This window comes from Aplidium turbinatum, chromosome 6 (assembly GCF_918807975.1).
Source record: "Aplidium turbinatum chromosome 6, kaAplTurb1.1, whole genome shotgun sequence".
In the NCBI taxonomy this organism is placed as follows: Eukaryota; Metazoa; Chordata; class Ascidiacea; order Aplousobranchia; family Polyclinidae; genus Aplidium; species Aplidium turbinatum.
In genome coordinates, this window is record NC_137477.1 from 15048370 (window position 1) to 15065501 (window position 17132).

A 17132-nucleotide genomic window follows, 5' to 3' on the forward strand; every position below is an offset into this window, starting at 1 on the left:
GCCATATCACAGGCGTGGCCAACTCGCGACTTTTTTCCCAGTTTTATGCAGGCTAAGGTGGAATTCATTTGACAAATACAAATCTTGTACGGTGTTATGAATTGCCCTAAAACTTGCCTGAGTTCATTTGTATTCGTTGATTGAGACGTTTGTTTTACTCGCTCTGTATGGTGCCTGTGTTTCTTTTGCGTTGACTAATCAATTTGTTACAAACCCGATCAGTTGTGTTGTACAAGTGTTTAGTTCCCAGACAGATGCCTAATTCTATTCTTAGTTATGTGCTTTATTTTCAGTAACTCTTTGTGTTTTTAGATGCTTCACTTCCAAGTTAATTAAAGCTTTCAATAGAGTAAAGGTTCATCACATATATATGGTTTGTAACAACATTTGGTTTGGGTTAGATTAACATTTATAAAAGAGATGCAGTAGCAGAGTCAAGATTGCCTAGTTTCTTTTGACTGATTTTTTGTCAATGTATTTCAGTGATAGTTTTTCGATCAAATGTGAGTGCAAAGATGATAAAAGCGAGTGGAAAGGGAATATCAGTAGAGTGAAAACAAAGTATTGTTGTGCCATTATTCAATGAAAGGATGACATGAGAGGCTGAGGTGCATATAAAAAGCTAAACCTGCTAGAACATGAAAAAAAAATGTACAAATTCAACATACTACAACGAACTACAGACGAAATCGGTTAATAGTATACTGCTTAAACGTATCAATCGTTTATTTGAATCAAAACCTGAAATCCCAAACCAAATCCAATCTGATGTTAAGTAAAAACATCGGTTAAGCACATATAGTCAATTAGGGTAATGCGCAGCGCAGGAGAAACAGCAATAATGCGCAGCGATGCGCTTTATAAGAAACAAACAAAGAAATTCGATATTTAAAAGTTGGCTATTTACAGCTAAACTACCCAGCTGTTCAGTGGAAACCAAGTCAAAAAAAGGATTGGACGGTATTCAGCCTAAAATCTTTGTTTTCATACTTCACCCATTTTCTCTTCGTTTTCACTTTGAAGGTCGGATTTCTAATTTCGCTGCTGCAAAGAAGAGAGCGCTTGTATCGAAACGGCTCCAACGTGTAGTGATCATGCACACACAAGCCTTTATTGAAACTAAAAGATGATAGAGAAGTAATTTTGTTTCTTTAAAAAAATGGAAAACTACGCATTTGGCCACAACAACGAGTCACGCGCCGAATGCGTGGTAGCCACGTGATGCTTTGAAATTAAGAGCCAGACGGTGATACAAAATGGCGGCTCGGTCTATTTACTACGCTGAAGAGATCGGAAGATCAAAACACTGGCCACTGTCCGTAGTTACTTTTAATAATGTCTTTTTAGACATTATTTTTAAACAAACATAAAAGAGTCAAAATGTCTTTTTAGACATTATTTTTAAACAAATAATAAAAGAATCAAAAGTCATGTAAATTTTTAAACTTTGTGTGGAGCTACATGTACTTGAGAGGTTACTGTTATTTCTTTATTCCTTATCGGTCTATTGTCTAAGAATCTCGGCTTGGACAGTTACAGCACAGAATTAAAAGTTTACCAGTGTTAAACTTTTAGACAACAACAATTACAGCAAAAATTATTCGTAAATCAACCGGAAACAGTGATGCCGGCGGCTCCACGGGGGTGCAGCTTAATGCGAAGTATAACGATACAATTCGCTATCCCAGTCTAGAGGATAAAAATGTGAAAGAAAACAAAAAACACTTTAGTATGGTATTCAGCGTTAAGATAAACTACGGAAGGTATAACTTCATATTTTCCAGGCTATCCAAATCTTCCTACAATATCACTTTGTTTGTGTTACGTTCACTGTTCGCACCCTTATTACATCATTGTTTTCTAGATCCAAAATCGGAAGTCGATGTCTAAGCAAGTTAAAGTCATAGCAAAGAAAAAAATTATTTCCTTTGTTTCGAGAATTTAAAGAGAATGTCCCCACTGATTGATAACCCCTGTTGATAATTTGTGCCATAAACAGCGTTTTTAGGGAACTGACCTCATCTGACCGAGTTGTTTTGTAGCTAAACCAGCTACGTAATGCCCAGTGTGTTGTTATTTGTGAACGCCGCTTCGTTTAGTCGTTTATTTGTGCGTCAGCAAAATCTTACATTTTGTGGACTCTGTGTTTCTTGACGTTGAATCAACGTAGTTAGAAGTTTGCGCCGGCAAAGGCAGCTTGTACCTTTTTGAATATGACGCTATCATTTGATTCATTTCTCTTCTCTTTTCGCACTATAAATGACTTCTGTTCTTGGCGAAATTCATAATTTTAATGTTACATTAGTTAACTACAGTACATGAGCGTACCAGTTCTGTCAAGAATCGATTTAGTAGTTTTAAGGATCGCCCCACAAAATTTCGGTGAGTATATGTTGCTATTTCATTATTGTTTTTTAATTATTGATCAACAGAGCACATCTTCGAGAAATTATTTAATAATTCGGTTCTTCTGACGAAACATTAATCTGTGGATTTGTTTGCCGTTTTGTAGATTCCTTTGATTTTTATTGATCATAGATTCTTTTAATTTGAACGTGCTTATAACGTAATTCTAAGCGCAATTATTTCATGTTAGTAGCCAAGGTCTTTTCGTTTACAGAAAGACCGTGATCAACGAATTGTTTTTATGAGTCATCCTTTGTTACCGATACCTGAACAATGAGCTGGACGGAGGAAGAAATGGTCATGGCCTTGAACGATGTTCTTGCAGGAGACCGAAGTATTCGTGGAGCGGCAGAGGCATATGGTATTCCTGAGAGCACAATTCGACTACGCAAAAATAGATTGCAGGACTTTCCTAAGCTTGAAAAAGGAAGGCGGCCCGAGCTGAGTTCGGAAATCGAGAAAAGTTTGGCAGATTGTCTCGCAGTTTTGTGTGAAAACGGCTATAGTCCACGTCAAAGCGACTTGCTTGACGTTGTTCAGGAATATGTTCAGAGAAACAACCTTAAAACTTGTTTTTCCAATGGCAGACCAGGAAGAGATTGGCTTATGAACTTTTTAAAACATAACAAACTCTCGATGAAAAAGGCTAATCTGATTAGCCAAGCCCGAAAATCTGCTACTGCAAATCCATTTGTAATTTTTGACTTTTATCAACTGCTTTCAAAGGTTGTTGAAGAAAAGAGTTTGATTGCAGACCAGATCTGGAACTGCGATGAAACTTCTTTTCCCCATGACCCAAGTCGATGCAGTGTCGTTGGCCCAAAAGGAAAAACTGCCTACCACATCACTAAGGGCGCAGGTCGACAAAACACGACAGTGCTAGCCTGTTGCAACGCAGCTGGGAAAGCACTGCCGCCCCTAGTAATTTTCCAAGGGAAAAATTTGCAATCAACGTGGAAAGGCACACAAGCACTTCCGGGGACACTGTATAGTGTCAGTGCGAATGGGTGGATGGAAACTGAAATTTTTCTCCAATGGCTAGAGCAATTTGCAAAGTCTGTTACGAAAAGACCCTTGCTGCTGATTATGGACGGTCATCTAAGCCACGTGTCTCTGCAAGTTATCAGAAAAGCTATCGACAAAGACATAACACTGCTGAAATTGCCGCCCCATGCAACTGATGTGCTCCAGCCATTGGATGTGAGCTGTTTCTCTCCATTGAAGAGAAAGTGGAACGAGGTTTTTTCAGCATGGGCTGAAATGTTGGGGGATGGAAAGTCAATGAGAAAGTCAACCTTTGTCAACAAATTATGTTCCATTTGGTGTGATTGCCTTTCAAACGAAAATGTTGTCAGCAGCTTCGACTCAACAGGTATTTATCCTGTTGACCGATCACGATACCCGCTGGAGAGAATAGACAAGCGGCTACTGAAAAGGTACCAAAATTGGGTTGCTGTAAACAAACCTGAAGAAATAATGTGGGAGCTGGCGCTTGCTAAAGCTACTCCAAAAAAGCTTACAAATGCCATGCCATCGCCTATCCCTGTTGAAGCATTGGAAGCGCAGCCAAGCACTTCGTATGTAACTGGAAAATGCAGCTGTGCTAATTGCATTGAATTAGGTAAATAAATATCGACGTAATACATATTTCTGTTCAATAAAATAATATTACAACTATTTTTATTAACACCAGAAAATATTAATCACAGGATACCCTTACTTGTAAAATGGAAATATGCCTAGAAATAATCAATTTTTTTTATAGGTGAAAAACCACCAGGCGACCCTGGTCTGGGCTACGAATGGAGGCCTGCGTGGAGCAGATTCAAAGTTTCGTCTTTGCAGACATCAACACCAAAATCAGCACAGACGAGCTTTGAAGAGATTCTTCTGGACAAAATTAAAGGGCCCCAAGATCGAACCCCAAAAAAACGAAGAAAGGTGAACCTAAGGGCACGCGTCATCACCGAAGAAGCATATTCTCAGGAAATTGAGAGGCAGGAAAACCAGGCAAAAAAAACCAGGCGTGTCTGCACTAGTTTATTTGAAGAAGTTGATAAAGAAGCCGAAGTACACGAAAAAGAAGTTGTGGCGGATGCATCTGATGACACCCAAGTCTGCTTAAAGTCATTTTGGCGTTCAATATCTCCTCCAGTCAAAGAGGATGAGATAAAGATGTGTTGGTTTGGATGCGTCTATACTGTATATCTGAAAAAAAGCCCATTCTATACATTGGACGGGCACTGCGTCGATTTCTAGCGGAAGAGGACGGTCCTGTTTCGAGTCTAGAGATCGATTGTTGTCTGAAACCACGCAGTGGGGTAGAAGGCGTCTTTGAAAGCATACCCGAGCATTTAGAACGTGACATTGACATTTTCCCGGCTTGCAATGTCATTGCAAAAGCAGAAGTGGATGTTCTTCGTGGTGACAGATGGAAGGTGAAAAACTTCATGGAAATAAAGAACACTTTCGCGATCGTGAAATCTCAAGACCGTGACCAAATTTTCGCCAGTTTCCAGAAAGAATTTTCGACCTGATAATGTTGTATTTAATTTTGATGCCAATTAAACCTCATTTGTCATTGTTACTTGGTGTGGTGATTCAGCGTAAATTTTTGGAGAATTAAAAAGCTTATACGGTAGTGCACTCAAAGATTTATAACACTGATAAGTTTCTCTTCCCCGATTTTGCCTGGTGGTACACTGCAAGGGCACGAAGCTATTATAATGCAGGCTAACTGCGCATTCGATTGCGCGGTACGCTTTAGCGTAACGAGCAGTGCGCATTCGTAATTACGCGATTATTGCGCAACCGATGCCGAAAATTCGCTCGAGAACAAACGAAAGGCGCACTTGACCTACTTCTTAGTACAATTGATCTACAAGTAGCAAGGCACTTAAAAAGTTAAAACTGGCTTGTCTAAGGTGTAATTTGACCAAATGAGAGCAAAGTTTGTTTAAAATGGCTGCGCATTACCCCAATTGACTATACCGCTTAAAAGAATAAGTCGGATAAAAGCATCAGGATTTGCTTCTAGTTTGCATACTTCATTCATTTAATCGTATAATTATACTCGTTAGCGAAAAGAGAATGTCTCTTTTTTGCTTTGCATTATTGTCTGCAATGTTCAAAGGCGAAATGAAGCAAAGGTGAGACAGACGCATGCGCTCAAAACAAAGACAAGTGTCTGTAATCCCAGGCCATAATCTTATGTGCTAGACATCGCACTACAAAGAACCTTGAATTTTCGCACAGCTGGGTTTCATTAAAACAGAAGAGCACACAAAAGGAATAATCACACTAAAGAAGTTTAAATGCTTTTGACGTCATCCGTCGGCGACTGGCCTTCCAAGGAATGGACATGGACAAATTATTTCGGCTTAAGAGGGAAGTGTTGGAAAGCATGCCCAAAAGTTTTTACCAGAAACCTTTGGAGAATTTTTTTTTAAATTGCTGAAAAAAAAGTAGCCTACTTTTGTGAAATGCACTGCATAATTTCATTTGTGCAGTTTCGTTCAGTTGAAGAACATTGCAAATTAATTATTTTACCAGACAGCGCAAAAGACTTGAAAAAAAAACTTTGCGATTTCAAAACAATGAGTGTGAGCCGTGTTTTTCTACCATACCACTATTTTTGTAGGCCACGTTCCATACTCAAAACCATAGGCGCCGACTTTTATTTTTGCAAGGGGTGGCGGTAGCACGATATGGCAACCTAAAAACTATCAAACTGCATGTTTTTGTTTGATTTTTACTAAGCGTGTTTCGTAGATGCAATTGTCTTTTCACACCTGATTGGTAGCTCGACAATTTACAAAGCAACTTTAAAACAAAGCACAGGAGGTATGTCGTGAATTTTATTATTACGTTGCTGGTCTGACACTTAACATTTGGCAAAAGTATTTTTGCGAACAGCAGCTCTGTCAATCCAACTGCTAATCAACTGGTCAAGTTGTAACCGTGAAGCTTCAGCTTGATAAACATTTAAAATTAGAACGTGGTTCAATCGCTGTTGCGTCATGGTAGATCGCAAGTAGGTTTTTATGTGCCTGAGTGCACTAAATGATCACCCTGCATCGCAGGTGGTGGAAGGCAACGATGAGTATATTTTCACAACGCAGACCACGTTTGGAAGCATTAATGAAATTGTTTCATTGCTTGCAAATAGATCAAGCAGTTGCGACATAGTTGAAACAAAAATCTGTTTGCTGTTGAAAACTTTCCAGCTGTTGCAATTCCAGACGCAGAAGCGTTGGGTTTATGTCTTCTTTATTTTCTATGATGTAATAAGCAACTCCTATGTCAGACCAATAAATTCTCGCCTCAGACTTTTACAGGACGACTTTTCGTAATTTTTTTCTATGATGTAACAAGCAACTCCTACAGTATGTCAGACCAATAAATTTCCGCCTCACAGTTTGTTACGCATTGACACGCAATATTATTGCATGAAGTAGATAACAAAGTAGAAATTAAAGCATGAAGTAGATGACAGTACACTACAATTGAAATCGAAAAATAATTCAAAATGCAAAATCTTGAGTAATTGAAAAAGGTTGCTTTCATTATTGGGAATTGGCAGGGGGTGTAGCTTTCCTCGAATATAATCATATAAACGTGTAAATTTGCAGAACGTTAAAACTGCTACTTTACTAAGTGCACTATTTAAATAAAACTCAAAAAGTTTCGAAAATTGCATTTTTCTAATGAAATTTGAAAATAGATATTCATTTAGGGAGTGGAGCTATCAATCATCTAGATAAGTTTATTTCCAAGTATTTTATAGCTGTCATGATTTATAGCGATATTATGAGCAGTTTAAAAATTTTCAAAAAAGATTTTTGAGGGAGGCAATATAAAGATCGTATTTTATTGATTAATAAATCCCATTGTAAACCTAACGTAACAATGACTTATGACAAGTAACAAATAAAACGATCGCAACAACAACAAGGAAAAAACTTGCAGCCACGTGTTGCGTAATCTTCACGTAGCTTGCTTGATGTTTCGCTAGTATCATGCTTGTGACAAAACAATCATTTTGTTCGCAATACTGTATTGGTTCATCTCTTGCTTCACGTTGACTTGAAGCGAAAACCAATGATCGAAAAAAGATTTAAACTTCCGTTCAAATTACATTTATTTGCAGTAAGTAATGTAAACGGGGTGGCTGCCACCCCGCCATAACGGTTACGGAGTGGCGTGACCACCCCGTAACCCCGTAAGTCGGCGCCAGTGCTCAAAACTACACAGCTGGTACGAGCTAAAAATAGCACGCTTGAATCAGAAACGTCAAAGTTCACGTTGTGACGTCACATAGATTGGTGAGATTAAAAGAAGTCCGATTGCCGCAGTTTGCAGAAAAATGCTTTGATCATACCTGCTCAGCCAAGTCAGCAAAGCTGGTCTTTTTTACATTGTTTCAACGTCTGCAGATGATAAATCAATGTAAAAAGGACCAGTTTTGCTGGCTGGAACATACAACATAGTGTTATGTAACACAGAACTAGTAAACTCTTTAAAGTTTAACCAGAATTGTAAACAGTTGTAGGAAGTATCAGTTGTAATGTGCGTTGCAGCCTAGTCAGCACAGACATCTTCCCAACAATTACGCCCATTCACAATAAACCTTTTTTTTAGTAAATTGGTTAAACAAATCAATCGTATAATCGTATCAATACGTCTGGCAAATAGGTGATTCGATTAACTGATTTTGTCTGTATTAAGAATGAACAATTTTAACAAAGAAGTCTTTATTACACAAAAAGGCAAAGTGCAGCTGTTATTTCCGCAGCACGTGGTGGGCCGGATGAAATCAGTTTGCGGGCCGGTTCCGGTCGCGGGCCGTAGTTTATTGAACCCTGCACTAGAGATAGATAGGGAAACTATGCTTCATCCGTTTGTCCTTTCTTCAGTGGATGAGACCTGGCATTTGTCCATATAGAATAATATGATATAGGGCCTATAGGCATGTGCTAAGGAGGAAGGAAAGCAATCGCTTTGAAAGTGGATGGGAAGAGAAATGGGGCATCCAAAAAGAACGGTTGAAGAATAAAGCTGACAATGTCAGACCGCACCCACTAGTGGAAAAAAAATAAATTTGCATGATGCTAATACAAAATCACAATTGAAACATACAGCTTGGAAAGATACATTTATTCTCAGCACCATTAGTATATTTCACAAACTTTGAGATGTTCCTGTAGTTGCAACTGGTGGTGTTCCTGCAGTTGCAACTGATGATGCTGCTGCATTGAGCTGTTCTGATACTGGAACTGGGCCATAAGCACCTGCAACACATACCGATACATTGAAATAACTGATGACAACTGTAACGCAACTTTAAAATCATATTCAAACTATTGCGATTATCACAATGAATAGTTCACAGCTGAGAAGAATGGCAGCAACCCTTTGTATTTAAAAAAAAGGGGAAGGTGATATGACCTAGTAAGTAGTTACCTTAATTCTGAAGCATTTTAAAAACTTACCATCTTGAAATTTCAGAAACATGGTAAAACATACTTCAGACCTGTAAACTCCTTTATTTTCTTGGTAACCAAAGATGGCCTACCAGCGGAATGGCCCATTTCGGAGAAATCCCGATTCGGAGACAGCTTTTTTCGGAGAAAGCTCTTTTCGGAGATTTTTTGAAAATCCCACGACGCCTTCTGTTTATTTACAGAATTTTGTATTTTATTCCACAATATCGTTTTCATTTGCACATATGTGTCTAAATGCCACTTGTACTATAAGACTACTTTTCTTTCTCCTGATGGAAACATGACAGCTTGTCTTCCGACTATTTATGTCAAGTACCATGATATGTTCTTCAGCTCTCTTCAAGGTGATCAACTGATCATTCATTTGATTCATTATCATCCATTTCTCTATTGTAAGCTAATTCCTTTCAATATACATTATGCTGCTGTCATTTCACTGAATTTTACTGTAATTTTACTGGTTGTTCTCCGAAAAAGGCTGTCTCCGAATACCGATTTCTCCGAATCGGATTCTCCGAATAGTAGCATACCCGCCTACCAGAGTTACTTCCCAGCTGACGAATTCTCATGATAGGCAACTAAAATACAATATTCGCTATTACAGCAAAATGTACTTTCACGCCAGAAACTTAACATGTATTCAAATAAGCATTAAGACAGTTAACTTAATATCATGTTTTTGGATTCACTCAGGTGAAAACAATGCAAACAAGACAGTAAAAAATATTTACAGTTGTGTTTAAATGCACTGAACTTCCAACGTAGGTGCAAACCTAGTCCTCAACTTTCCACAAGTTGGTCAACCCTCTAAGCTCCTAGTAATTAAATGGCCTCCAAAACTAACAAGCCTGTATGCCATGTTTGGTCGCGGGTTTCTGCAAGACAACATTTCTCCACTCCATTGGTCACGTTAGTATTTTAAACTTTTTCTACAAACAAGGCAAAGTCTCCCACACACCGACAAGAAATATTGCTGATAAAAGTTTCACAATAAGTCTGAGAGTCGACCTATAAAAATTTGAGGACTGACTCCATTACCTACTTGAGAAGCAGTGCATTTTATAACTGAAAATATGTTTCATGGCCTTGTTGACACTATTCTTACCCAAATGAACGAAAAAACACGATAACAATTAACAGATTTTTAAAAACACGGACTTTTTACTTGTGCTGCTGAGCCCCAGAATTTGGTCGCTGGGAAGTAGGGTTGTAAACAGGTGGAAAGTTTCCGAGAATTTTGAAAACTTTCCTGGAAACTTTCCGGAAATTTTGAACGACCCGGGAATATTGGGAATTCTCATTTGGCATTTATTATGTTTAAAACATTTGTTAAATATTTCATCAATTAGAAAAAATATCATAAACCTATCTTAAGCATTTCTTATTTTCTTCAATTTATTATAAACACTAACTTGGTGTTAATTAAGAATGAGGCTTATGCACACACTTTTTCAATATTTCAAAAAATACTGATTATATTTGGGAACACTCACACCAAGGTCCGCAATAGGCTCGCAAATAAAAGGGTGAAAAAACTAGTATCAGTCAGGTCAAAGTTGGCATTGTTTGAGCCCTGTGAAGACAAGTCAACTCAAATTGAAGTTTACTCTGAAGTCGATGATGCTGCCAGAACAGTCATTAGTGCATCATCTGAAGAAGCCGAGCAGGAGGAGATGCTAACCAGCAGCAGCTAGAACAACCACATTGTAACTGACTCAGTATTGTTTTTCTTTGTAAAAAAAACAGATTGGTGATGATTTATTTTTGAAGTTATTAAACTAAACCATGGGTTTGTATGTTCTTAAGTATTTTAGTTTGGCTATACATAGTACTTTTATTCTAAACAGTATAAGGCCATTATTTTCTTGTTTCAACATCAAATTAAGATTGTTTTGAAAGTTTCCGAAAATTCCCGAATATTCCCCAAAATTCCCGTTAATTCCCAAAATTTCCATGGAAAGTTTTGGCTCTGAAAATTCCCGGGAATGTTGCATTGTTGCAACCCTACTGGGAAGAAACTCTGATAGGCCATGCGAGGCCTGGGTTGATTAGGGACGGTACATTACAGGACGCGCAACTCCGTTGTTCCTTCAACATTAGAAGGGTCAATTGCCAATTTGACATTTTTTTTACGCTTTACTGCAGGCTTGCTTTCAACTAAAAACCTTAAATTACTTTAAAACCAACTTAACTCTTCTTATATAACCCATAAAAAGTAAAATATTTTGTAAATTAGAAAAAAACGTAACCCTTCTAGTGTTGCGGATAAGCCAAAAGCGGATGAAAACGTAACCCTTCTAGTGTTGCGGATAAGCCTAGTGTTGCGGATAAGCCAAAAGTTTCGCATCCCTATGATCTACAATCCCTAGGGTTGATGCTCAGTCTTTTTGTGAAACTTTTATTAGCAATATTCAATGTGAGTATTTCAATATTCAATGGGGAGGAAGACAAGCACCTTCACGTGGTCCCCCCCGTCAGTAACATACGAAATTATACAAAATACGTATGCGAAACGAAGCTTGTCAAACAAGAGCTAATGAGACTGTTCAGCGCAGGGTGGGTAGGAAAATGCCCTTTTCAGGGCACGGCAGTGCTCGCACTGTCGAAAAGTACCGACGACCCACCGTACTGCAGCTGAACACCGAGGGCATCACGGCCAGCAAGCTCAACATCATCGAGCACCTGGCCACCAAGCATCAAGCCCTCATCATCCTCCTCCAGGAGACTCACTGTACATCTGTGGATAAGTTGGTAATAACCAACTTCACACTCGCAGGCGCAACCTGCAGCAGGAAACACGGCCTCGCCACGTTTGTCCATGACCGGCTGAGCTGGTCCTTGGTTGACCAATCCCAAGCTCAATCGGAGATCGAGTGGCTTTGTGTAGATGTAGCAGGCTACAACATCGTCAATGTCTACAAGCCCCCACCTTCGCGGATAACATCAACAGCCATCCCAGTGTTCCCCCACCCCAGCCTCTATGCTGGCGATTTTAACTGCCACCACACTGACTGGGGATACAACTCCATCAACAACGACGGAGATAGTCTGGCCGCTTGGGCAACCAACAACAACCTCGCCCTCTTACACGATCCTAAGGGCGCACCGAGCTTCCACTCCGGTCGTTGGAACACTGGCACGAACCCAGACCTGGCTTTCGCAAGTGATGACCCCGATGATCGCCAGCCGGACAGACGTGTGTTAGAGAAGTTCCCAAGGTCTCAACACCGACCCTCGCTAATCACGGCCCCCTTGCTTGCCACACCTATTCCGAGCAAGCCTGTCAAGCGATGGAACTTCAGAAAGGCCGACTGGGAATACTACAGCTTCCTCACAAACGAAGCTACGCAGTACCTCCCATCCCCACACACCATCAAAGTGGATGAAGCCTACCAGGACTTCTGTGATGCAATCATATCTGCGGCAAAAGACTCCATCCCGCGAGGTCGACGGAAAAACTACATACCTTGCTGGGATGTGGAGTGCGACAGGCTTTACCGCGACTTCCTCCGTTCCCCCCAGGGTACCGCCACCACCAACTCAGCAACAGCCCTGCTGGCAAGATTGGATTCAAAGAGGAAGAAGCGCTGGACAGAAGCCATAGACTCAATCGACTTCACGCACTCCAGCCGCACAGCTTGGAGTACACTCAACAACCTCACTGGCAGATCACGTGCCTCTCGTCGCCAATGCCCCATTTCAGCAAATGCCATCGCCTCACAACTTGTGAAAAATGGAGTGCACAGAACGAGAGACCGTGAATCAGACAAGTCCGTCCTCAAGGAAATGACGGACCTCTGGAAGGTCCCAACACCTGTCGAGGGCAACATCTCTGGTGAGTTTACCCCAGAAGAATTTGCCTCCGCCCTCCAGCACCTAAAGCCAGGCAAATCCCCGGGCCTTGACCACCTATGCCCGGAACTAATACTCCAAGCTGCCCCCTCTATGAGGTCCTGGTTAAAAGAATTCCTTTCCTGCTGCTTGCGTCACCTGCGCATCCCAAGAATCTGGAGAAGAGCCCTAGTGGTTGCAGTCCCAAAGCCGAAGAAGCCCCCAGGGGATCCGAAGAGCTACCGCCCCATCTCTCTGCTCTGTATCCCCTTCAAGATACTCGAAAGACTTATCTACGCCCGTGTCGAACCGATAATAGACCCTCAGCTCCCTCGGGAACAAGCCGGCTTTCGCCACGGAAGATCAACTGTAGACCAGGTCACCCTGATGACCCAAGACATCGAGGACAGCTTCTCGGCAAAAAAGAAGGCTGGCGCCGTGTTTGTCGATCTCACGGCTGCCTACGACACTGTATGGCACAGCGGCCTTACCTGCAAACTACTCCGTCTCCTTCCTGACAGGCACATGGTCCATATGATTATGGAACTTGTGCAAAACCGCAGCTTTACCCTTTCCACCGGTAGCGGCCGACGAAGTAGACTACGTCGACTCAGGAACGGCGTCCCACAGGGCTCTGTCCTGGCTCCCCTCCTCTTTAACACTTACATCTATGACCTGCCTGACACCATCTCCAGGAAGTATGCTTATGCAGACGATCTGGCTCTCCTGCATCCAGCCGGAGATTGGCAGTCAATGGAGAGGAACCTAAGCCAGGACATGTCAACTATATCAACATATCTCCAGAAATGGAAGCTACAGCTCAGCAAGGCAAAGACAGTGTCGGCGGCCTTCCACCTAAACAACAAGGAAGCAAAACGTGAGATCAACATTACCACCGATGACGAACACCTCCCCTACTGCGCCGAACCCACCTACCTCGGCGTAACCCTGGACAGGTCACTCACGTACCGACGACACCTGGAGTCACTGCGCAAAAAACTATCTGCGCGCGTTGCACTTTTGAGGCGGCTGGCGGGTTCCGGCTGGGGAGCTGATGCGAAAACCCTTCGCACAGCTACCTTGGCCCTTGTCCATTCTACCGCTGAGTACTGCGCACCAGTGTGGTGCCGCAGCTCTCACACCCGCCACATTGACACCGCCATCAATGACGCACTACGCACTGTGACTGGATGCCTGCGTCCCACTCCAACGGACTGCCTTCCCATCCTTGCAGGCATCCAACCTGCTGAGCTTCGCCGTAAAGGAGCCATGATTTCCCTTGCTCGTCGCGCACTGGACCCCGACCACCTCCTCCACAGTACATTCCAGCGCCTACCTGGAGGACAGCAGCGACTGAAATCAAGACGCCCATTTGTGCCCGCCGCACGACAGCTTCTGAACAACGTTGAAGATCTTGGAATAAGTGCGGCACACTGGACGAACTACACATGGAACATGGAGTGGCAAAACAACACCTCCCGACTCCGTGATTTCCTACCCGACGTCGATCCCCACCCTCCGGGAATGTCCCTCGCAAGACTTGCGTGGGTCCGGCTTAACCGCCTACGAACCGGCGTCGGTCGCTTTCGTTCAGACATGTGCAAATGGGGCCTGGCTCCCTCACCGGGATGCGAGTGTGGCGCCACAGACCAGACAGTAGATCATGTCGTCCATGACTGCCCAATCCATCAACCACCACATGGAGCGCTTGGACTGAAGGCCCTGGATGACGAAACTGTCGAGTGGCTGATGACATCATGCCCAAACATATAGTCCAGAAGAACAGCTCATACGACGAAGAATGTGAGTGAAAAGAAAAAAGTTTGACATGCAAATGCAAGTGGAAAAAAAGTTTGAAAGGAATGCGAGTTGAGAAAAACAGTTTCAAATGGAATGAAGTGTAACAATGTTGGCTTGCGGAAGTCGGCGACCCAAACACAGCCTACCACGAGGTAGTTTCAGAAGCCACTTAAAGAAATGGATGGCTACCATGAGCTTAAGAGGCCTAGTACTTTGACTAATTCTGGGGTAAACTATGGCACTGATTGGTCGAACAAAAAGCATTTGTTTCAAGTTTTATGGTACCGGTAATACAAATATTTTGAAATCAAGAGCACACAGTGGACAACAGGTTTGTTTTTGTATCAACATCTAGCCATAAAATTTTAGGAGCTGGTGTACTATGATAAATTGATGAAAAAAATTAATGTTTACTTATTTCAAAGTTAGTATGAAATTTAATATCTACTTTTCCTCCATCAGCAGACAAAATGGGCAAAAACTTTTCCATGCACAATGCACGCATTCACCTACTGAACTACAATCAATATTAATAATCAGCACAACCTACAGACATTGACATCACAAAGCCGAAACACTACAGGGTGCCACACTAAGAGTTTGAGATCACCAAACATCATAACCTATATGGTGTGACAAAGATTTGCCTTTAACCCTTTCAGTCTTTCAGTAACCCTACAAAACGCTTAATTATGATGCAGCATACACTGACTGACACAGCAGCGCCAAGCAAGCATCCTACAACTTGAGCAGTGAAATTGTTGAAAAGTTGAATCAATGAATCAGTTTGTAATTTCAAACATTTAGAGCGTAACATGTTTTTTTGTTTGGATATAAACACTTGTTTGTATTCCGTTGTACTGTATTTTTGGTTTGCGTTATTTAGGAACATGTATTAGTGCACAATAAAAAATGGGCTGTGGCTATATTTACACTCTATGGTGTAATAATAGCCTCAATAGTGTTGCCAGATAAGGAATTCTGCCCTAATTTGAGAAAAGTTTAAAGCTGTTGAAAACAAAAACTTGTATTTTGAAAATTTTTTTTAGTCCTGGGAAGATCAAAACCCTTATCTTTTTCCTAACTCTAACCCTTACCTTAACCCTTCCTAACTTTAATCCTAACTCTGGCAACACCTGATAGTGGAAAAATAGCCACTTCCTAAAAAATGTCTGCCGGCCAGGTGTTACAACGTTGGAGTTTTGCTAGTGAACGTTTGTCTGTTCTAGATTTTCTAAGATAACACTACAACGTTTTTCAAGAAACTTGATATTGTAGCTAGTCACAAAGTGCAAATTTTGGTTTGTACAAGTCAGTTGAAAGGAAACATTTTCATCATAAAAATGACTTAATTTAATAAAAAATGACCAAATTTATTTTTTCGGCTATTCCTTTAGGCCAGGGGTCACCAACTGGCGGCCCGCATGCAGCCCGCCACGCTGTATCGCTGCGGCCCGCGGAAGGCAGTAGCATAGAAGTATACCCAAAAATACTTTTCTTGAGGAGCTCAAGAGCACGAAGGCAACAAATACTTTCCGGGAAGCATATTTTCGCTTTGCATATGATTCCATCGACCGAACAATCAGATTATAGTTCTAGATGGGGGTTGCTTAAAGTTATTCCAATGCGATGTCCAGCCACATTGTCCCAGTGGCTGATTAAAACGTCTGTTTTCGAATTTCGAAATTGTCTGTGAACATAAGGTTGCTCATTTTAAGTTTGCAAATGTCATGTAAACACTAGTGTGCGTTTCACCGTTATTGTGTTTCACGAGCAGTGTTCTCTTTATGCAAGTTTTTGGTGCAAAATAGGTCGGTGTGCCAACTCAATTTATAATAAATTGTCAAAATATTATATATAAATTTAAAGACCTTTTCTGATAGTATTATGAAAATATTTAGCTTAGTACTGCAAATGTTTTTTTTTTTAATATGGAACGCTTCACGATCTTGCGTGTCATCCTTGCGCAGGGGCCATGCTAATCTTCTCTGTGTCGTTACAATTTTAGCATATGTACTGCCGAAGCAAGTACTGCAAAATGTTGTTCATCAGCAAATTCTTGCCACGCTGATAAGCACCGAAAGTGGCAGTTGTCAAAGAAAGACGGTTTTATAGACTCTCACAAAAAGGATGAAAAACAAACTCATTGCTTTTTTAGAGGGAAGACTGCTCATGAATTACGATAGAATTACGATTTTTCGGTGATTTCCACAAACGTTTGTTTCATGGTGCCTGGTTTCTTTTTTCCTGTTATTGGAGCCTATTTTTCGCTGATCTGTTTGCAGGTCACTATTGTTGCCTGTATTGCGATGTGTCAAACATTTCCTTGTTTGCTGAAATTGTTAATTGCAAGATATCTTTTGTGAAGCGACGTGACAACACCACTCTTGCTTGGCGATGAATATTCTGATGAAACCGCTCGCCTCGCTATAAGTGCGCAAAACAAGTGGCCTCAATTATTAGGCATTGTTAAAGAAGTCAAAAGTGTTGTAGCCTAAGCCTCAAGTAAAAGGAGCTTGGCCTGGCAGTAGCGTTGTTCGATTAATTGTGTTGCTGCGGTATTCTAACATAAATATGAACAACATGTAACGC

General features: G+C 41.2%; 1 protein-coding gene and 1 non-coding gene across 2 annotated transcripts in view; both read right to left on the reverse strand.

Annotated features, from left to right (window-relative positions):
* The window catches only part of LOC145772438 (histone deacetylase 4-like), a 38304-nt gene extending 29022 nt beyond the window's left edge, over positions 1 to 9282 (reverse strand). The window contains exons 1-2 of the mRNA XM_082584317.1: positions 9226 to 9282; positions 8595 to 8696 (exon numbers count right to left, since the gene is read on the reverse strand). Coding sequence (XP_082440443.1) covers positions 8595 to 8696; positions 9226 to 9282 — 159 coding nt within the window. The remainder of the gene's footprint in view (positions 1 to 8594; positions 8697 to 9225) is intronic.
* A 7183-nt stretch (positions 9283 to 16465) lies between these two features.
* LOC145773044 (U6 spliceosomal RNA) lies at positions 16466 to 16572 on the reverse strand. Its single transcript, XR_014289464.1, has one exon. It is a non-coding gene; the product is annotated as a U6 spliceosomal RNA (small nuclear RNA).
* Positions 16573 to 17132: the final 560 nt, after the last annotated feature.